Source organism: Grampus griseus (genome assembly GCF_964374135.1).
Source record: "Grampus griseus genome assembly, chromosome: 19".
Classification (NCBI taxonomy): Eukaryota; Metazoa; Chordata; class Mammalia; order Artiodactyla; family Delphinidae; genus Grampus; species Grampus griseus.
The window spans coordinates 29,944,936-29,967,191 of NC_139013.1; the positions used below are offsets into that span (position 1 = coordinate 29,944,936).

General features: G+C 50.7%; 3 protein-coding genes and 1 long non-coding RNA gene across 4 annotated transcripts; 1 reads left to right on the forward strand and 3 right to left on the reverse strand.

Moving 5' to 3' along the window:
• Positions 1-3,218: 3,218 nt before the first annotated feature.
• On the reverse strand, positions 3,219-4,987 carry LOC309836423 (metallothionein-1E). The gene is made up of 3 exons (XM_082676429.1): positions 4,471-4,987; positions 3,794-3,859; positions 3,219-3,443 (listed from the first exon to the last, which is right to left on the reverse strand). Exons 1-3 carry the CDS (start codon positions 4,496-4,498, stop codon positions 3,352-3,354), a joined length of 186 nt encoding a protein of 61 aa, XP_082532555.1. The 5' UTR covers positions 4,499-4,987; the 3' UTR covers positions 3,219-3,351.
• Positions 4,988-9,407: 4,420 nt separating this feature from the next.
• LOC309836422 (metallothionein-2) lies at positions 9,408-10,350 on the reverse strand. Its single transcript, XM_082676428.1, has 3 exons — positions 10,191-10,350; positions 9,830-9,895; positions 9,408-9,613 (listed from the first exon to the last, which is right to left on the reverse strand). Exons 1-3 carry the CDS (start codon positions 10,216-10,218, stop codon positions 9,522-9,524), a joined length of 186 nt encoding a protein of 61 aa, XP_082532554.1. The 5' UTR covers positions 10,219-10,350; the 3' UTR covers positions 9,408-9,521.
• Positions 10,351-13,171: 2,821 nt separating this feature from the next.
• Positions 13,172-16,700, forward strand: LOC309836431. The gene is made up of 3 exons (XR_014298148.1): positions 13,172-13,293; positions 14,776-14,895; positions 16,668-16,700. It is a non-coding gene; the product is annotated as an uncharacterized lncRNA (long non-coding RNA).
• Positions 16,701-17,297: 597 nt separating this feature from the next.
• Positions 17,298-18,787, reverse strand: MT3 (metallothionein 3). Its single transcript, XM_082676427.1, has 3 exons — positions 18,621-18,787; positions 18,382-18,447; positions 17,298-17,528 (listed from the first exon to the last, which is right to left on the reverse strand). The coding sequence occupies exons 1-3, from the start codon at positions 18,649-18,651 to the stop codon at positions 17,422-17,424; spliced, it is 204 nt and encodes a 67-aa protein (XP_082532553.1). The 5' UTR covers positions 18,652-18,787; the 3' UTR covers positions 17,298-17,421.
• Between the last annotated feature and the right edge of the window lie 3,469 nt (positions 18,788-22,256).

The window sequence follows — 22,256 nt, forward strand, 5'->3', positions numbered from 1 at the left end:
ACTTCCTAGTGTCTGGGTTGAATCCCTGGTCAGGGAACTAAGCTCCGACAAGCCGAGTGGTACGGCGAAGAAAAAGAAAAAAAAAAATAGATTGAAAATATCCTGTCGCTGCCCTGGCTAGGAAGAAAGCACTGGGTGAACCGTGGGCGTCCACTTGTGCTCAAATTCAAAATTCTTCCTCATGTAACCCCAGGGCCACTCTGTCCTGTGCCTGAGAAGCGGGCATCCAAGGCCCAGAGCCAGGGGTTCGTTACCAGTGGCGCAGGAACAGTTGGGGTCCATTTGGAGGCGACGTGAGGCCGGGGATCGAAAGCAAGCGGGCAAGAGGCACCTGAGCTGGTGGAAGGCGTGTCGAGCCTAGGAGCCTGCTTGCAGTGTTTGTTCCCAGAGGAGGCGGCCCGGGCGCAGAGGTCCCACCCACTCCTTGCACCCTCCCCGCGTCTGCGCCGCCCGCCCGCAGCGCCCGGGGCCGGGCTGTGAGCAACACTCGGGGCCGAGCGCAGGATTCTCCCAGTGCGCATGGGTCCGCTCTGCGCACGGGAGAGCCGAGTTTGGTGCCTGCTCGCGTGTAGGGACTGTTTGCCAGGAAGTACGCGGTGTCCTAGCCTCCCTGTCCGCCCCTCCCGATTTTCCCGAGGGCGGCAGCCACCTTGTTCCCGGATTTTCCGGCAACCCAGCCTCTGCGTCTCGCTGTCTTCCCCACCCCCGGCCCCCGCGCTGTTGTCTTCAGGTTCACCCTTTCCGGAGCCCGTGTGCAACCCTAGTCTCGCGCTCACGTCCCAGGCGTGGCAGGATCCTGGGAGCTGTGTGCAGAGACTGGTGGTGGATGTGACCTTCACCACCAATCCTCCGACTCCCTCTTCCCCCACCATTTCCTGTCCTGGTCCCCACGATGGTCCTTAGGCAGCGTTTCTCTAACGTGTCTCCGAAAGAGCACCACGGCCAACTCAGGCCTCTGCCTCCCATCCTTCCTTCTGTTCTCCACTACTGAATGGATGGATGGGCACATTTGTCCCTATGCTCCTGGCCTGAACTTGCCAGGGGTTTTCCTGATCCTAGCCAGTCCACCCTGCTCCGGGATGGAGGTTCCCAAAGCATGAGATCCCACCCCATGGAAGGGATCATTGTAAGTGATGGGCAGACCTGGCATTAAATAACAAAGCATGAAAAGTGGTTATTTCCCTTTCAGTGTTCAGCAGTGGGGAGAGCACTGAGCAGGCAGTCAGATCCCTCTGCACAGCTCTGTGACCTCTCTGGACTTCAGTCTCCCATCTCTGCCGCCAGAAGCACAGCTAGACTGTCTCAGAGGACCCTTCCAGCTGTGAATAACGATAGGCAGGACTCAGCATTCAGTGACCTCATAATCAGCGACCTTTGGCAAGGAGGTGAGACAGCCTTGCTATAGGTTCAGACCTCTGGATATGATCTGTGTGCCCTTAGGCAGGTTGCTTAAACTGGGTAGCTGGCACAATCATTCCAGCCCCTGCAGGTTCACTCTGTTACTGGTTCATTGTAGATCAAGTGATATGAAGGGTGGGCATTGATTTTGTGTTTCTCCAAATGGTGTGGCAGCATCTTATCCTAGGGGGGCTATTGCAGGGCATCCACACTCCCCCTGCCAGTGGATCAGTAAATTTGCAATCAAACTTTAACCTCCAGCCTGGAGTAATGCTTGCAAAACCATGAGCCTTTCCCCAAGAGCTTGTTGGAATTAAACAAGATTCTGTCCCAGTAAAGTCACTGTGAACAGAAGCATCATAATAGACACTGTTTATTAAGCCCTAGTGAGGAGCTAGGCCACTCTCAATACCACATAGGGATATAATCTCCTTTTTATAGGAAATGGAGACTTAGAGAGGTTGAGCGACTCATTTAGGAAATGCGGCTGGTAAGTGCCACTGTGGTCTGTGAACCAAGACTGCCTGACACCAGCACCCATGCACCCAGCACAGGCTGGCTCCTGAAATCCCCTCTGCACACAGGACACCTGTGGGTGAGTGTGGGCCTGACACTTGGGCCACGTGACTCCTCGTTCTCTTTGACTTTACATCAAACAGCAAATCCATCCAAAAGTTGTCAGGAGGACTAGCTATTGCCATTATTTACAAGTCACTGAGCGCCTCACTCCTTCCTAATAAATACCACCACAACTTTGTAAATGCAGAATTTGACGCTACCCTGCACAGGCAGACGTGAAGTCCTCCATCTGGAACCAGTTTCCAGGTACCTGCCTCTTGTTGGGAAATGGCTGGGTATTACCTGCAAATTCCTAGTCAGTTTGCTGGTTTCAAGTAACCAAGGGCTGGATTTTGAAGGTAGAGTTCAGCCTAACCTTAAGGAACTTCCAAAGATTCAGAGCCAACTCACCGCAGGGAGCTCTCAGGGGTAGCAGGTGTCCTGTCACTGGCACTGGGCCAGCCAAGACACATGTTCCCTGTGGGGATGGGGGGGAAGAGCTACTCCAGGTGTGGGTGGTCCACATAGTGGGGTGTCCACATAGTGGGGTGTTTGAAAGTGTTTTCAGCGTTCAACATACTCCTTTGATGAACACGTGGGTTTTTTTAATAATTGAAGTATAGCTGATTTACAGTATTGTGTTAGTTTCAAGTGAACAAACATGCTTTTACTTTTTAAATTTTTCCTGTATTACTCTGTTCTTCATATATTTATTCAAATTTATTGAAATCAAAAATTGGGTTTTGTATCCTTTTAAATTTTTCTTAGTAGTTCACTTAATTTTATTTTACCACAGTTTAGGTTTGTGAAGTTGGAAAATAAAAACCACAGCTAGAAAATTCACACGTCTTTCAGTGCAGGGAGTTTGAGACTTCCAGGTAACTGGAGGTGTGATTCCAACTTCTTTAGAGTCTATCAAGCCTAAAATCTATGAGGAAGTGAAGTTAGCCAGGGAAATCAGAGGATGGGAAATGAGGCATTGAGAAGCCACCAACCCTTGCCATGTCACCAACCCTTGACATGAGAATGGAGGGGACCTTGTATCTGCTCGACACCCTTAGAGCATCTGGTCTAATGCTGTTCCGTGTTACGCAGATGAACCCAGTGAGGGAGTGTGTCTTGTCTTAGGCACTCAGTTTGCTAGGGACTCACATTTTGTTCCAGTACCCAAGTCTCTGCACTTCTCACCCAGTCTCCTACACCAGCCCTGGATGGCACAAAAGCCCTTATTCCCAATGCACAGAAAAGAAAGGCGAGTCGGAATAGTGTCAACAACTTTTATTACCACTTACATATTTCATAGGAAAGGGAATGTAGCAATCAAGTCAGAGCGGTATAAAAACGCAGGTCGGCCCGTGTTCCTCCATTTACACCCGGGGCAGGCTCTCCGTGACATCAGGCACAGCAGCTGCACTTGTCCGAGGCCCCTTTGCAGAGGCAGCCCTGGGCACACTTGGCGCAGCCCACGGGGCAGCAGGAGCAGCAGCCTGGGGAGAGAGGGGCGAAAGCAGATGTCAGCGATGACTTTCCCAGGCTCCTCCTTGCCCACCAGCAGCCCTGCCACAAGCCCTCAGATCCAAAGGACCCCGAGTACAGAAAAACATGCTCTGTTCCAAGACAGTTGGGAGGACCTTGGGGCTTGGCTTCCACTATGAAGTGGCTGCCCTGCCCCAACTAAGCCCAGGACAGGCAGAAAGTCAGAAGCAGCAGTGACAGGTGCCGAAGGGCAAAGGAAGACCAGCCCCCCCGCCAGAGCCATACACTCAGAGCCCGCTCTGGGTTCCCTCCCTCACCGTAGCTGCAGCCCCCAGGTTCCCAGAGAAAGCCCTACACTCACTCTTCTTGCAGGAGGTGCATCTGCAGGCTTTGCAGGTGCAGGAGCCAGCGCAGCCGCAGGAGCCGCCTGCCGGGAAGGGAAAAGCCAGCAGTGAGCAGGGAGGGGGATGCAGGAGGTACAGCAGATGGTCAGTAATCCCTCCCTGCAACCTCTTCCTGGGTGCAGGGCCCAGTGCTAGGGACTCCTGTCCAGCATAGAACAGACAGAAGTCTCACCCCTCCTTCTCTGCCCTTCTATGCAAAGGGCTGTGTACTGTCCTGTATTTACCCCACAGGTATGGTCCCAGGCTCCAGAGCCCATTCAGGATGCCTGGGTCTGGTGGCCAGGACCTTTTGTCTGAGCCCATAACAGGCAATGTCCCCTCGCACCCGGCACAGGGAATGCAGAGGCCTGGACAGAGCACTGCGGCCGACCCAGAAGCCCCCTGACACCTGCATGATGTGGCGCAGAACAGCCCTGAGCCTCAGGCCTCTCGCCTCTGAAATGGAAGCCCCAGTTGGATGGAAACACTCTAATGGGGGATGAAGGCGCTTGTCCAGGGAGAAAGCACGTGCCGGGTTAACTACAGACGCCTACTTCAGCTCAAGCTCAAAATGTTCCTCCCTCCTCCAAACCCAGGGATGCTTCTTGGTATTGGGGAAGGGGCATCCTAAGTTCCAGAGCCAGGGGTTCCTCACCAGTGGGGCAGGAGCAGTTGGGGTCCATTTGGAGGCGAGGTGAGGCCGGGGGTCCAAAGCAAGTGGCGAAGAAGAGGGTCTTGGGCCGGTTGGGAGCGTGTTGGAACCTAGCAGCCGGCGGGTTCAGTTTATGCCCAGAGGAGGCGGCCCGGGCGCAGAGGCCCCGCCCCGCCTTGCACGCGGCGCGCGGATCTGCGCCTGTGCAGCCGGCAGCCCCCGTTCCGGCTGTGCGCAGCCTGGCGGGCCGAGCGCAGAGTTCCGTGAGCAAAGATTGGGTCGGTGTGCAGCGCTGCGGCCGCCCCTTTGGCGCTAGAACTCGCGGAGGGACGGTGTGCTGGGCGGTTCTCGGTTTCCCAGCTTCCCTGCCCGCCCCTTCCCAAATTTCCCAAGGTAGGCAGTCACCTTTGTTCCGGGATCTTCCAGGAACCCAGTCCCCCCTCTCTTTGCCACCCCAGGCCCCATTGCCTTGGTGCTCAAGTTCGTCTTTTCCGGAACCCGTGTGCGCCGCGCCCGGCCCTCCTCCCCCTCTCCCTCCCGGCCCCCCGGCATGAGCTCACAGGCGGTGGAAAGAGCCGAGGGAGTTGTGTGCAGCGTCCCAGCTGCGGATGTGACGTTTGCCTCCCAGTACTTTTCCTTTCCCTGTGCCCAGAGGGACTTAGGCCCTATTTTTCTGTCTCAGTTTCAAGGCGGACGCTGGCCTCTGTCTGCTCCATCTTTCCTCCACTCTCTAAGTTTGAAAGGATGTATGGGCACATATGTCTGGATCCTTTGCACAAAACTCTCCAGAGACTCTCCACAGCCTAGCCAGCCCACCTCACTCCAGGGAAGTTGTTCAGAAAGTGGGATGCCCCCAGGGGAGGGGTCATTTTAGGTGATAGGCAGATCTGGCATCTGCATATCAAGAAAAATAATTGTTTCCCTTTCAATATTACTGACCATTAGACAGCATTGTGTGTGTGTCCCACCTGGTTAATTGTTTATCTTTCAACCCTCACAAAGACTCAAAAAGAGGAATACTGTTATTTATGAGCCCATTTGGCTGGTGGGAAAGGTAAGTCACAAGGATGTTAAATAACTTGCGCAGGGTCACAGAGCTGGGAAGTAGTGCCACCGGGTCTGAATCCAGTCAGCTTCCCAAGGGAAGAAGGTCAAAGATAAAGTTTTCCTTTGGCCCAAAGTTTTCCTTTGATGTATCTTCAACATCAGTGTACTGCTTGAAATCTTTTAAACAGAGAGAAGCCTCAAGCTTATCAACTCTCCAGGCCCATATCATGATTTTGTTTTCAAGGACCTAGATTGCCTTTTCCTTCTGCAAGACATCATACTGGTCCAGTACACTGATGATATTATGCTGCTCGGAGCTAGTTGCAAGAAGTAGCAACTACTCTAGGCTTATTGGTTAAGACTCTGCAATGGCTGTAAAAAAGCCTATGGAATAGAGAAGATCCCTTAGGGCATCTCTTAGTACTACCCTGCTCTGTGATTAAAGTCAGTGAAAAACTACTATAACAACCCAATCAAGGCAGGACTGATAAAGGCTCAGACCCTTCAAAAATGAAGGTTTGGGTCACCCCAGCATCGTAAAGAACCATGACCAACTGAGATGCTTGCAGGGAGCAAAGGGGATACAGAATAGGTAGTGTAAGAAGATGTTTATAAATGTCAGCTATAACCACATGACCAGTTCCAGAAACAGAAATGACAACTGTAATTGTTAGGAGTACTTCTTCATTATTTTGTTATAAATATGTTTATATATATATGGCAAATATCTTTGTTTTCTTCCCTCTTTTATCCCCTTCTCATATAACATAGAAGATATTGACTTTACATTGTAGTGTTTACGTGTTGTTAACATCACAGTATTTGTTACGTGATATCAAGTACAAAAGTGACCATCACCCAAGGACTTTGCATCCTCCTCTGGGGATGGTGTTATACATTTTCAGTTGTAGGTAGGATAGTTGTGTCACGTTAGGCAGAAGTATGACCTTGTTATTGTCTTTGTTGGGAGATTAAGCGCGGTTTACGAAGTTGTGTGGGTGCTAGTTTGATAAGTGGTGGTCTATAACGGTTAGTTTTATGTACCCACGTGTTTTAGCTGTCATACCCAATCCTTGGTCACACGCTAGCCTGATGTTGCTGTGAAGATATTTTTCAGATGTGATTAACATTTAAATCAGTAGACTTTGAGAAAAGCAGATTACCCTTCATAATGTGGAAGGCCTCATCCAGTCAGTGAAGGCCTTAGAGAAAAACTGAGGTCTCTTGAAGAGGAGGGAATTGGGCCTCCAGACGGCCTTTAGACTCAAGATTGCAACCAACATCAACTCCTACTGGAATTTCCAGGCTGCTGGCTAGCCCTATAAACTTCAGTTGTGCCAGCTTCCACAGTTGCATGAGCCAATTTCTTAAAATAAATCTCTCACTCTCTTTATCTATCTCTCTATCTACCTACCTACCTACATCCTGCTGGTTCTGTTTCTCTGGAGAATGCTAATACAAATATATTTTAAAACATATAAGTCATTAAAGGAAAAATGTTAAGTAAAATACTGGTGCAAGTGGTAGCAAAGGGCACAGACTGTTTTGCTCAGGGTTATAAATCCCCAGTGCTGTTCAGTTGATGAGGACAACATAGGACACACAGCTAGGCACACCACCACTGCTTCTGTGTCTAGAGGTAAATAAATACGCCCTATGTTAACAATAATAATAAATGGCTAACATTGTAGCCACTCACCACGTGCCAAGCACCATACTAAATTCTTTACATGAACTAGTTCTTTAATCTTCTGAATCATATGCTTTTATTTTGCCCCTTTAAAAGTGGGGGAGACCGGGCTTCCCTGGTGGCGCAGTGGTTGGGAGTCTGCCTGCCGATGCAGGGGACACGGGTTCGTGCCCCGGTCCGGGAGGATCCCACATGCTGCGGAACGGCTGGGCCCGTGAGCCATGGCCGCTGAGCCTGCGCATCCGGAGCCTGTGCTCCGCGGCGAGAGAGGCCGCAGCAGCGAGAGGCCCGCGTACCGCAAAAAAAAAACAAAAACAAAAACAAAACAAAACAAAAAGTGGAGGAGACTGAGCCACAAAGAGATTATGTCCTGTGGCTGTAAGTGATGCAGGTGAGATTGGCACTCATGCAGACGGACTGCAGCATCATGCCCTCACCCACGATCTTACACCAGGACTTCATATGACAGATGAGGATGTTGAAAGCTGGCACAGGGGCAGCAATGGGAAGAGCACTGAGCAGGCAGTCTGTATAGTTCTGTGACCTCTCTGGAATTCAGTTTTCCATGTGTCAAGCCAGGAGCACAATCTGTCCATTTCGAGAGGTCCTTCTAACTCTGAATAGTGAGAGGCAGGATTTAGCATTCAGTGACATCATTATCTGCCAGCTGTGGCCAGGGCGTGAGGTCAGCTGTAGTGTGGGTTCAGACCTCTGCCCTCTGAGCTGTGTGACCATGGGCAGGTTGCTTAACGTCTCTGGAACTGGCACCATCACTCCAGCCCCTGCACATTCACTCTCTCACTGGTTCCTGTGCAGATCAAACGACATGAAGCATGGGAATGACTTCTGAGTCTGTCCAAATGCTGTGGCAGCATCTTGTCCTGGGGGTCTCTTTGTAGGTCATCCATACTCCCTTTGGCACCAGATCAGCAAATTTCCAATCCCATCCTTAACCTCCAACCCAGAATAATGCTTCTAAACCAGTGAGCTTTTCCCCAAGAGCTTGTTGGGAGCTAAAAGGATTCTCTCTTCATGAATGTCAGTGTGGACATAATGATCATAACGGCCACTGTTTATTAAGCCAGGACACTATCATTTAATCCCCACATAGAGATATCATCTCTTTTTCACAATTGGGAAAATAGAGACTCAGATGTTGAGTAACATGCCCAGGCCATACCACCTGTGGCAAAACAGGCTGTGAACTGAGACGCCCATGCACTCAGCACAGGCTGGTTTCTGAAACCCCCTCTTCACACAGGGCACCTGTGGGCAAGCATGGTCTTGACTCTTGGGCCACCTGACTTGTCTTTCTCTTTTATTTTACATCAAATAGCCATTCCCTCCACAAACAGCCAGGGGGACTAACTGCTGGCATTAGTTACAAGTCACAGGGCACCTCACTCCTGCCTAATAAACACCACCATACCCTCCAGACTGCAGAATCTGCCATCACCCAGCATGGGCAGACGTGAAATAGTCCATCTGGAACCAATTCTCAGGCACATGCCCTCTTCATGGGAAATGACTGTGTAATTCCCTCCACAGCCCTAGTTATTTTGCGGCTTTCAAGTAGCCAAGGGCTGGATTTTGGAAGGACAGATTGCAACGGTGCTCAATGGACACCTTCGATGAACACGTGTGCGACGTTTTTAAATCTCTGATTTTGTTTGTTTTTCATATATTGACTGAAATTACGTGTGTGGAATCTGAAAACATGGGCTTTGTATTGTTCTGTGGCATTTTTATATATTTTTTTGTTTCTGTTTTTTACCAAGGTTTAGGTCTGCAACGGATGGGAAATGAAATCTGTTCCTTCACCACAGGGATTTTTTAGACCCCCCATTTAGATTCAAGCAGGTGAGGGAGTTTTCCACCCCTTTAGTCACTGAAGACTAAAATCCAGCGAGGAACTGCAGTTGAACAGGGAAACCATGGAGAATGAGGATTCTGGATTGAGAAGTTTCTGTGCCACCAACCCTTGACTTGAAAACAGAGGGGACCCTGTATGTGCCCAGTGTCCTTATAGCATCTGGCCTAAGGCTCTTCCATTTTACAAAAGATGAAGCCCAGTGGGGTAATGTGGCTTGAACAAGGCACTGGGTTTGTTAAGGGCTAACATTTTGGTCCAGAAACCAAGTCTGTGTACTGCTAGTCCAGTCCCTCACCCCAGCTCTGGTCAAGTTAAGGAAAACAGCCAGAATAAAGCCAACCACTTTTATTATCATTCTTGTATTTTATAGGACAAAAAAAAAAAAGAGGAATGTAGGTTTGTCCTGGTTGCTCTATTTACACCCGGGGCAGGCTCTCCGCGACATCAGGCACAGCAGCTGCACTTGTCTGAGGTCCCTTTGCAGATGCAGCCCTGGGCACACTTGGCGCAGCCCGGAGGGCAGCAGGAGCAGCAGCCTGGGGAAGGGAAGGAGGCGGCAGAGATGAGCGCTTGGAACAGAGGATTCATGAGGCTTCCCGTCCTCTCCAGTGGAGGCGCCACCGTCCCTAGGGAAGGGGTACCTACTGCCCTATTTAAATTCCCTCCGTGGTGTAGAGGGCTGGAGGCGTGAGGGGCGGGCCTGGCGGAGGGGTGGGCGCGTTAGGGGTAGATGTAGAGAAAATTCCACTTACTCTTCTTGCAGGAGGTGCATTTGCAGTCTTTGCATTTGCAGGAGCCGGGACACGCGCAGGATCCGCCTGCAAAGAGAACGGCCGACATAAAAACGGTTCCCGGAGACTCGAACGCGGGCATGGGTGCTAGGAGCCCGAGTTTGAGTCCCAGTTCCACAACCAACTCGTGGGAACCTGGGCAAGCCACGAACTCTGATCTCCTTATCCGTCAAACGGAACCTCCTAGTTTAACTTAGAATAGAGGCGGGTACACCAAAACGCTTTCGAAAGGGGCAATTTGTGCCCGGAAAGTGAGTGACGAGTCAGAAATTGCTTCTCTAGTTCTACAATTGACACCCAATCCCGAACCAGATCTCCTTACCCGCGGTGCAGGAGCAGTTGGGATCCATGGCGAGACGAAGCGGAGGCTGGGGTCCGGAGACTGCGTCACGAAGTATGGCAAGGAAGTCGAGGGGGCGTGCTGGAGCGGAGGGCGCTGTGGGCTGCCTTTATAGCGGGAAGGAGCCGGGGCGAGTGCAAAAGCCCTCCGGGGCGGGCGCCGCCTGCACACGCCCCGCGCTGAGTCACTGGCGGCCCGCGCGGCGCCCCGAGCTGTGCACACGGACCACCCGGCACCAGTTCTCAGTAGCCGCCCTAGGTGCGCCTCGGCGAGGGAGGGCCGGGTGCAGAGCGCGGACCCCGCATGCAGGGCTGTGCTGGGCTGTGCGCGGAGCACCCTGACCCCTGCCCTTCGCTGTGTGCGCAGTTCCCGCCACCGCCTTCCCCCTACCCCAGCACGCCCCACCCCAACCCTCCCCACCGCGTCCGGTACCCTGTGCTTGAACCTGAGTAGTTAAGAGAGTGGGTCTTGCGGATCCTGCTCCGGGGGAAAACCGGTGGGAAGTCAGGACAGATTAAAAAAAAAAACTCTTTGCACCCGTCAGGGCTTAAAAATTGTGTAGCATCATATTAAACCCGTGGGCTGGTTATTGATGACATATGCTGTATATCGAGTGCTTTAGCATGCGATAGGGAAAGTGTAAGCGTGTTATGTGCGAGCTCTCATTTAATCCTCTAACAACCCTGTGAGGTAAGGACTAGTCATCATTCCCATTTTAGAGTATGGAGGCCCAGAGAAGTTAAGTAACTTGCCCGAGGTCACAGAGCTAGTGAGTGGCAGAGCCTGGTTAGAATCAGTGGGCCCAGCAGATGCTGAAGTCACTCTAAGGGTAGACATCACCCACAGGGGAGAATAAAGATCAAGAAGCCATAAGCCTTGTACCCAGGAAACTCATAGTCATTGGGGCAGCCTCATGGGTGCGTGGGGAAAAGTAATACCAGGGTCATGGCTAGGATGGAGGCAGGGGGAACAGAGGGGAGACCCAGTCCAGCCTGAGAGGAGGTGGGCCAGTCAGGTGGGCCCTTGCCTTGGGCCTGAGGGTGAGAAAGTCTTCGCCAGGCAGGGGAAGAGGAAGGAGTTGCATTCCAGCCCGTGGAAGAAGCAGCCGGGTGGAAAGTTGGCATTCCCATGGAACATTTGGAAGGGAAAACCTCACAAGAACTTTCTTCCCCAGTGGATGCAGAGAAGAGTAGAAGTGCGGTCCAAATTCCTTTCTGGGGAGGTACAGCCTGCTTCCCTGCTGGCACATGTCTGGCTGCTGTGAAATGGATCTTAGATCGTTATCCTGGGATTGTCCAGAGTGTGTCATCAGATGAGCAGGTTACTGGAAGGTTGGTGGCAGGTTTAGGGAATGCTGGTTGCTGCAGTAGGGAGTTTAGTGAGGGGGTGGGCGGAGGACAGGCCGTCCTCACAGCATTTACTGTAAAGTCCTGTGGAAATGCCTTCACAGCTCAGCTCAGACGTCACTTTCTCCTGGGAGCCCGTCCTGACCCCTGTGCTAGGTCAGGATGCCTGTGGAATGTGCTGGTAAACAGCTTGTCCTTTCCTTCCTGGCACTGCCCATGTCTGTAATACATAGGAAAGTGTGTGATTTTGCGACCTTTGTCCCTCCATAGCTACCTGCCACTGAAAACACCAAGAGCGCTCACTGCCCCTGAAATGTGCTTCCAGCCCTCCTCCCAGGGCCAAGTTTACAGTTGGCGCTTAATAAATATTTGTCGAATCAATTAATAGGGGTAAATCCCCTGATGTGTCCTCCCTTCCCAGCCCTGCCTCCCGGCATTAGGGCCGATTACAAAATGAAAGTAAAAAACTTGTTTTTCACCACTCTGGGATCTGTGTGGTCATGTGGTCACTCAGAAACTCCAAGCAGGGCAGGAGAGTTGAACTGTCAGAAGGACTAAATTCTAATGGTCACTCTGCCACTCACTTGCTGAGCGACCTTGGGGCTGTTATGGGCCAGGGCTCCCCTGAGCATCAGTTTACTCATTTGTCAAATGATCAGATTGTACTAGAATTTGAGGGTCACATGCAAACACGCTCTGATGTTAGAGCCAAGGTCTCAGAAATCTCGCTGTGTCTGGCAGCCCCGTGGACCGAGAGCATGGGAGGGCTGCTCTTTGGATGGTGGGCAGATTTTGCTGTTGTTACATACGCACCCACACTGTATGCAAAATTCCTGGTTTCTTATAAACCAGATGGTCCCTTGTCCACTCAGGGGAAACAGTCCAACTCACTGAGGAGACAATAACGCTTAATTTTGCCCTGTAAAGTATTGAATCAAGCCCTGGGTTTGGGCCATCTGTGTTGGCAGTAAAATTTGTTTTCAGGTCTAAGCTGTCTCCCTTAAGTCATTTTGACTCTGAGAGGAGAGGGAGGACCAATCGGCAAAGGTGAAGGGCAGCCCAGGCCCAGGTTTGCTTATCTCTGTACCCATGTAAGCCTTGCGGGACAGAGGTGGAGAGTGAGGCCTTTCTAACGCCTGCAGTCCTCATGTGGTAGGAAGTGAGGAAAATGAAGCCAAGCAGCATAAGATGAGGAAAAACACCCCTCTACAGTGTGGTGTGAGCTATCAGTATGAGGCAATGATGTGGCCCTAGTCTGCATTAATAGAAGTATGCCATCCAGAATGAGGGAGGTGACTTTTCGTCTCTTTTTAACTGCTAATGGGGGTATTTTTAGTTCTGCTGCTGAGTCATCCATTCATCCTTACCCTGTGACAGTAGCCTTAGGTTTCCTTTGTAGAACCACTCTTCCCTACTCCTAATCCACGTGGACTAAGGTGGATGGATGGAGTAGGCCCCATTCGTGGGCTCCCAGGAAATTCCATCTTCCTGGACATAGTGATTGGCTCTGAGTGGGTCACCTAGCCATGAACCAGAGAGAATCAATGGAACTCCTCCTGGAAATGCTAGGAGAATGACAGATACTCTTTCCATCTAGACTTCAACCTGAAAGCGTGTGAAGCTGAGTTTCTAGAGCCTTTGTCTCCATGAGAAAGAGCCTGAGAATAACTTTATTGTAAAGGAAATGGAGCCTGACAATATCATTGGAGCACCTGGAGCCAGCCAAGCCTGAAGCCACTGTGAGTCCAAAATTTCCTTTTTTGTTTAAATCATTCTGGATAGATTCTTAACTGGCACAGCTGGGCAGACCACCCTGAGGGCTGTGTTCATTATTGGGCTTCAACAGTCCAGAAGACAGTTGATCACAATAGTCCTAAGACTCAAAACCCCATCATGTGAGCAACAACTGAGAGGGGTGGGCAGGCTCAATCTGCAAGAAAACAGTTACCTTCGGATATGTGGACAGTGGTTGCTCCTGTAGCCGTGCAACAAATCACCCAAAACTGCAGTTTAAACAACAACCAGTTTATTGTCGCTCCTGGTTTTGTGGGTCAGGAATTTGAGAAGCACTCATTTGGGTGATTCTTTTGTTTCATGTATCACTGTCTGAGGTCACTTGGTGGCATTCAGTTGGTGGATGGGCTGGTCTGGAGGATCTAAGACAGTTTCACTCACGTGTCTGGCACCCTAGCAGGCGTGGCTGGATGGCTGAGCTCAGCTGGAACTAAAGACAAGAGCTCCCTCCTGTGGCCTCTTCGGCATGGTGGCCTCAGGGTAATTACATTTGGCGCAGGGCGCCAAGGGTGAGAGTCCCAAGAGACAGGAGTGGTAGTTGTGTCTCTTAAGCCCTGGGCCCTGAAACTAGCACAGGTCACTTTCACCACTTTTGATTGGTCAAGAAGCCACAGAGCCTGCCCAGATTCGAGGGGAAAGGATGACGACCCCAGGTCTTGATGGAAGGAGTCAACATGTTTGCAATTATCTCTCATCTGCCGTAGTAGTCATGGGGCGTAATATTGAGCACGTACTAGGCATCAGGACGTTCTGAGTTTATTTCACTTAGACCTCGGCACAGCCCTACAAGGCAGATGCTGTTAGTATCTCAGTTTTACAGATGAGGCAGTGAAGAGCTACATGGCCTGTTCAGGGTCACACAGCTGTAAGTGGCAGTGTGGGGATTTGAACCCAGGACTTTCTGATGCCACGACTACATGTTTATGCCATGCTGAAAAGAAGAGAATAGACTTGTGCTCTGTGGTCCCAAGGGTAGTACCAGGAATAAAGATTCTGCTCTGGGTGGGAAAGGCCTTTCTTGCAATTAGAGCTGGTGACGACTGGAAGGGACTGCCTTGGGAGATAGTTTCCTGTCACCATGGCAATAGGAACAGAGGCTGGTGGATTCTGGCATTAGATGGTGGGATAGAAAGAATAGATATATTTATTGTGAGAAGATCATCAACATTGTGGAGGTGATGAACTAGCCTACCTCTGCAAGATCTCCTTCCAAATCACGACGCCCTGAGCACCTCTGTCACCACCATCATGCACACGTTCATCAAAGACACCCTTGCCCATACACACACACACACACACACACACATACACACACACATACACACACATATAAATTTCCCTTTTAATGTGATTAGCATTATACTATATATATACCTTGGGTTTTTTCCCCCACTGAATGGTAAGATGCGGTGGTCTTTCCATTGCAGGTGTGTTTTTATCAGCTGTTCATTATGACCATTTTTATACTTCACTCCTGAAGGATATTTAGCTTGTTTTGAGGCTTCTGCTGATACCAACGATGGGACAGTGAACTTCCTGGGTTGAAGGTATGTATGTTTTAAATTTGAGTAACTACTGCTAAAATACCCTCCAAGTTTCTCTTCAAGACCCTGCTTTCAATTCTTTTGGGTATATACCCAGGAGTGGAATTGCTGGATCATAAGGTAATTCTACTTTTAATGTTTGGAGGAACCACCATTTTACATTTCCTCCAATAGCGCACAAAAGTTCCAATTTCTCCACATCCTTGCCAACACTTTTTTTTTTGTTATTTTTGTCTTCCTGATACTGGTCATCTGCTACGGTCTGAATATTTGTGTCCTTTGGGGCCTTTGAGAGGTGCTTAGGTCATGAGGGTAGAGCTCTCATGAATGGGATTAGTGCTTTTATAAAAGAAACCCCACAGAGCCCCTAGTCCTTTCCACCATGTGAGGATGCAATGAGAAGTCTCTGACCCAGAAAAGGGGCTTCACCCAACCATGCTGGCACCCTAAACTCAGATGTCTAGTCTCTCAAACTGTGAGAAATAAATTTCTGTTGTTTATAAGCTGCCCAATCTCTGGTATTTTGTTACAGCAGCCCAAAGGGACAGACACTATCCTAATGGGTGTGAGGTAATTTAGCTTTGTTTTGATGCTTTTTGTAACACAAGGCAAGCCAGAAACAAACAGAGAAGACAAGCGTGGTTAGGTTTAAGAGCCTAGACTTTAGTCAGACAGCCTGGGTTCAAATCCTGGCTCTACCACATTCTAGCTTTGTTGCCTGTTAAGCACAAGACAGCAGGCTCAAAATGGAGTTGCTTATGCTAAGCCCCATGTCACCAGGGACTTCGGCCTGCCCAGAAATCTTTAACCAATCAGGAATCACCTGATCAGCACTAGTTAGGTAATCTGCCTGAGAGGCCCCTGCCATCCCTTGAAGGAAAGTAACTGCAATAACCAACCTGCTTTTTTGCCTGTTATGACTTCCTTGTTCCCTTCTAGCTATAAAAGTCTTTCATTCTGTGCAGCTCCTCTGAGTTCCTTTCTATCCGCTACATTGGATGCTGCCCGATTTGAATAGATATTTGCTCAAATCAACTCTTAAAACATTTTAATATGCCTCAGTTTATCTTTCAGTAGACTGCATGCAGATTACCCTAAGCCCTATTGCCCCATCTGTAAAATGGGTTTACTAATCATACCATTCTTCTAGAGTTGTAAGGATCACGTAAGATAATGTACTTAAGAGAACTTTGTACAAGATAATCTCACATTTATCAATCTTTTTGGTGTCTTAGTTAAAAGAGGTATCTCTACCCCAAAGTAATAAGCATTCTCCTATTTTCCTCTTCCAAATTCTCTTACAGCTTTGATTTTGCTCCTGGGTGTTTAAGTCAATTGGAAATTATTTTTTATCTGATATGCAAAGGGGTAGCCCATTGTTTCAGCACTTTTCACTAACTAGTGTATCCTTTCGCTGATGATTTCATGTCTCTTACTTGCAGCTGCACTGGGGTCTATTTTTGAACTGTCCTCTCTGTGCAACTGATCTATTCCTGAGCCGGCCGACACCACTTCCTAGAGCTTTAGAACAAGAACTGGTATGCGGTTAGAACAAGCCTTTTTTGTTGTTCCTTTCCAACACTGGCTTGGCTTTTCTGGCACTGTTTTTTGAAACTCAGCCTGTTGGGTTAAAAAACAAAATCCTGGTGGGCTTTTGAATGGACTGTCCTGATAAAGCAACTTGGAGGAAAACTGACATGTTTGCAGCACTGTGTTCTCTTAACTGGGAAACTTTTCTCTGCCAGAATTCTATTTTTCTTTTCCATTCAACCCAGGTAGAATCTGCGTGTTCCCTTTTATCAAGGACTGTACCACAACTACTGTGGATTGAAGCACTCATTACCCTACTTCCCCTTGAAGAGGGAAGGAGCTGGACACAAACCACCAAATGAGAAGGTTTGAAAAGGAGCTGAACGATCTGTTCGGGGAGACAGGCTGCTCAGGGCAATGACCTTGGAAACGCAGCTGAACGGTTTCCCAAGACAGGCCCCAGGCCTCCTGGCCTCTCCTCTAATGACCCTGAAAACAGGCAGCTTTGCAGGAGCAGCTAGAAAATTTCAGAAACTGCAGGCCTTTGGGGCTGGGGGCTGGTTTTAACTTCCCCCAACCCCATTGTACAGATGCAGAGAGTGAGGCTGAGAGGCAGGAGAAAGAGACAGACCCATATGGGTCTGGTCTCCCCTCTTTCCCCAGAGTTAAGCTTGACTTGGCAAGAGGGTCAAGTGGCATATGAAGGTGCGGGAGGATGTCCTCAGCCCCCGAAGTTCCATCCGAGTCCCAGAAAGACCAGTGGCCAATCTCAGGATTTTATATTTCAACTGAGCTGTCCCCTCAGATGAGGCTCCTTCTACCCTCCATGTCCTGCCCCTTTAAGAAGAGACCAGTCCTTGCTTTATGTCATTCATAGGATTTATTGTCACTTGCCAGTGGCTAGCAGGGGAAGGGGACACGCTGCCGAGCCTCACCACGGGGACAGGTGGCGCTGGGCCACCCAGCACTATTTACACACGTTTCGCACGGGGCACGTCCTCACTGGCAGCAGCTGCACTTCTCCTCAGCTTCGGCGCCCTCTCCGCCTTTACACACACAATCCTTGGCGCATTTCTCACACTCTGCGGGGCAGCAGGAGCAGCAGCCTGCAGATAAAATAGGGGCACCCAGTCTGATGGCCTTGCCTCCCCCATCTGTCCCCATCAAGAGGGAGGGGGGAAAAGGAGGGATGCCAGAGGTCACTGCCCCCTTCCTAGTCTCACACCTGGGTTGACTCAGCATCTCTGTTGTGTCAGCTATGCTCTGGGCTACCCTGGGAGAGGGGTACCTAGTAACTAGCCCACAGCCCCTTCTGTGAGCACAGGACTCCCCGGGATGGGGGTATTAGGCCCACGCTGGGGAGTTGTAAGCCTGGAGGAGAAAACATCCAGGGTAAATGGCCTTGAAGGATAAAGCTGCAGGAGCAGAGATGGTACAGGTGTAGGGAGTCCAGGAGATTCATGGCCAGGGGTTGGGGTGGGGGTGCTCCACACCTAGTCTAACACGCAAAGAAGAAGGGCGCCTTCCCCCCACCTCCTTCTCCCCCTGCGTGTTCAACTGCTTTGGGGAGATTCAGGGGAGGTAAAATCGAGGGGATCCACAAAGGCCTGAGAGAGCCCAAGGGACCCCAACTCCAGAGCTAACCCCCAGCCTCACTAATGGCTACCCAGGCACTGGAGGTTTTGAGGGGAGGAATTGGACCAGGACAGCAGTTCTCAATCCCAACTGCCCATTAGAATCTTCCGGGAATTTACAAAAACATCTTGCCACCGTAGGGCCTAAGGTAACAATCACTGAGGGAGGGGCCCCTGCAACTGAGTCTTAAGGCCTCCCGCGTGGTTCTGTTACGTCAAAGCAATGTAACAGGGGGCCTAGGGGTCGCTCTGTATTGCGTGGACAGGCCTTGTGCCCTGGGGAGCATAGCAGGGAGGGGAAGGGCAGAGGGGTCCCCACACTCACTCTTCTTGCAGGAGGTGCATTTGCATCCCTCACACTTGCAGGAGTCAGCGCAGGTGCAGGAGCCGCCTAGAGAGGGAGGTACCACAGGAAGGGTTAAAGTGGCAAAACTTGGGGTGGGGCCAGGCCCCTTGGGGGAAGTGACTCCCTTTCCCCAAATGTCCTTGAGCAAAGGCGTAGGGCACGGGGTTCTTTGCAAGTAAAGGGGCGCGCTGTGCCGCAGGATGGGGGCGGGGGCTCACCAGTAGGGCAGGGGCAGGTCTCAGGATCCATGTCAAGAGGAGCTGCCGCCGGAGGAGGTTGAGTTGGCTTCTCGGGCAATTGGACGCACTAGCGGCAGCAGGTGGCTAGGCTTTTATAGCCCCAGGCGGGGGCGCGTAGGCACAGCGCTCCAGGCGCGCGCGCCTCCTCTTCGCCCGGGAGCACCAGCTTGGGCGGAAGCGCGCACTGCGGCAGCCGTTCCCCCCTCCCCCGCCGTGTGCACGTTCGGGCGCTGCCCCCCACCCCCGCTGCCTCGCGCACAGCCGGGTGCGCGCAGCCACGCACTTCTCACCGTGTGCAGGGGGGGACACTGCCCCGCCCGCCTGCCTGCCAGTGTGTACCGCCGCAAATGCCTACCTGCAGACAGTGCACACTTCCCGCCTCTGAAAGCGGAGGGAGAGAAAAAGGCTTTGTTATTCCCCAGCCCTTCCCTGCCTCTTATCCCTTCCACCCGCCTTATCCCTTATTCTAGGATTCCTCATCCAAGTGGGCTGCTGAGCCACCATGCTGCTTTAGCACTCCGTTCCCTGTGTGTCTCATGGGGAGAGAACACCGCCGGAAGGGCCCTCGCAAACTGGCTTCGGGAGAGGCCTGCTCTGGGAGGCCTAGAGGGCAGGTCTGGGGTGACTAGTGGGAGTTTGGGGACGGAGGAAGGGTAGCGGTGCCAGGTGGCTGCATCTCAGATTCAAAGGGAAGCGGATCTCCTTTCATCTGTTCCTTCTGTTGGGTTTCTGAGTCCCTTGTACTTGTGGTAGGCTGAAAAACGGCCCCTCAAGAGCTATCCATGTCAAATCCTGGGATCTGCGACTATCACCTTATTTGGAAAAGGGGACTTGGCAGATGTAATTAAATTAAGGATCTTAAGGTGAGATCATCCTGGATTATCCAGATAGGCCCTAAATCCAGCGATGAGCATCCTTAGAAGTCCACAGAGAATAGAAGAGGAGGAGACAACGTGACCACAGAGGCAGAGATTGAAGTGATGTGGCCGGCAGCCGCAGAAGCCGGACACAGAACAGTTCATGTCCTTTGCTAATAAGTCTGTGTCCTCACTCAGCAAATCAAGACACTTAGTCCCTAGGAAACAGAGGAACAAAGGACAGCATTAGACAATTGGTCAAGGGTTAAAGAAGCAGGAGAAAGGATTGCTAATGGCATTTCAGACGGGGCAGCCACATGGCGACCCCCATGGGGAAGCTTCACTTTTCCTGCTTGTAGTGCAAGTACCTTTCTCATGGTTGTATTGGGCTTCACAGGGGCAAGGCTCATCTAGAGACAGTGCACACTGTCTCTATCCCAGGACTCCTGCAATAAAATATTTGAAAGGTGAAGGTGGGAGAGGTTAGCATGTGGCATTTGGTTGGAACACCTATTGCCTTGCCAAGAATGGAAGTTCCTCCACAAGCCCTCCCAAAGGGATCTTATCACCTCTCACACCCAATTTCCACTTTTTTAAAAGAGATACTGAGATAGTCTGGGACCTGGGACTCCCTACCAGAGTGCTTGCACTTGAACCTGGACAAACGTCTCTTCATTTACAAAGAAACTATAAGAAGGACTTCCCTGGCTGTCCAGTGGTTAAGACCCTGCACTTCCAGTGCAGGAGGCACAGGATCGATCCCTGGTCGGGGAACTAAGATCCCACATGCCGCACTGCGTGGCCAAAAAATAAAAAAAAAAAAAGAAACTGAGAGACGAAAAATAACCTCGCATGCGCAGTCGGGGCAATTGTGAACAGCAGGATGCTTTAAAAGGGCCACAAACCGACCGCCATTTCTGAAGTGCCGAGAGTAAAATCAGGGTACTGCGCATGATCTCTGCACACAGCACCACCCTGGGAGTGGGCGGACCACCTAAGCCACCCCTCCGGCCCAACCCACCAAACGGCCCCTACCCTCACCCCATTTAAGGAACCAGCCCACCCTCCTTGGAGAGCGAGCAGGGGCACCTGTTTCTCGTTTTCACTCCCTTGTGCTACAGCACAAGCCCCAGTAAAAGCTTGCCTGAATTTCTCATCTGGCCTCTTGTCAATTTCTCTTGATTAAAGAGTCAATACCTGTGTAGGATTTGCAGCCCTCCCTCTTTGGAAGTGGTCCCGAGGCTGCTCCCCAAGGAAGGCGGGTCTGGTGAGTCCCCAGGCTTTGGTTCTGCTGAGTGGGGGAGACTGAAACTCGCTAGGAGAGAGTGGACCTTGCTCCGAACCTCCCACATGCAAAGCTGAGCCTCTTCCAAATCTGAGCTGGACAAAGCAGTTTAGAATGTTGGTTGGAAACTCCCCACCCCAAAATATTAGCTTCCAAGTGGCCTCCAATAAGGGATTGAGCTAGCTTTCTCCAGGCTTTTGCAAGCTTGCTACGTGTTGCCCCACAAGTCTTAAGCTTCAGTAAAGTTGAAGGAAGGGAAAAAAGGAAGAAAGAAGAGTCCAAAGAGGAGACGATATAATCTTATATCCCAAGGTATTTAACGTGAAGCCCGGGTTGGTTCTCAACAGTGGCTTCATGCAATTTCAGATCGCAGAGCTCACCATCTCTAGCACTACTGTTTATTTCTTGCTTGTTTGTTTTTGTTTTGCCTGAGGGCACTCCAGCCTCAGACTTGCCTGGCCTAGGCCCTAGCCTTGACCCCACTCAAGGCCTCACTATCTCAGGCTTTCAGTACCAGGTGAGATGTGTATCCCAACACACTCAGCTAAAGCTGCCTCCCGGCCATTTCCCTTCGGGGCTCTCAGATTTCCTCGTGATTTAGACTCGAGCTGGGAGAACAATCTCCGCCCCCCACCCACCGTGATGGGTAATTTTTTGTGTCAACCTGACCAGGCTCAGGGATGCCCAGATAGCTGATTAAACATTACTTCTGAGCACGTCTGTGAGGATATTTCCAAAAGAGATAAGCATTTGAATCAGAAGACTGAGTAAAGAAGATCACCCTTACCATCGTGGGTGGACGTCATCCAATCTACTGAGGGTGCGAGTAGAACAAAAAGGCAGAGGAAGGGTCAATTTGCGCTCTGCCTGAGCTCAGAGATCCATCTTCTCCTGCCCTCCGACTCCTGGCTTTCCGGCCTTTGGACTTGGACTGGGATTTACACCATCGGCTCCTCTGTTCCCAGGCTTCCAGACTCAGGTTGAATTACACCACCGGTTTTCCTGGGCCTCCAGCTTGCATGTGACTAATTGTGGGACTTCTCAGCCTCCGTAATGATGTAAGTCGATTCCTAACATCTCTCTCTCTCTCTCTGTGTATATGTATATCTCCCACTGTTCTGTTTCTCTACATCACCCCAAACCTAAGGGTGGCCAGGATATTGAGATCTGAAAACCGCAACATCCTTAGGAGACACCCTCCCCCCAATTCTTCACATGGCCAGGCCCCTCATCCTTCAGTTCTCAGCTTCTGTGACCTCTGAAAAGCATTTCATGTAGATGTGTCACTCCAGAGGGTTCCCCATCATCCCCACCTTTATTTCCCTCTGACCCCTTGTTAATTCTCACAATGTAAACTGATTTTATGCTCCCTCCGCCAGTGATGCTTCTTCCCCAGGTATCCACATGGCTCATTCCCTTCTTTCTTTATTCTACACTGTTGCTCAAATCTTGCTGTCTCCATGAAGCCCACCA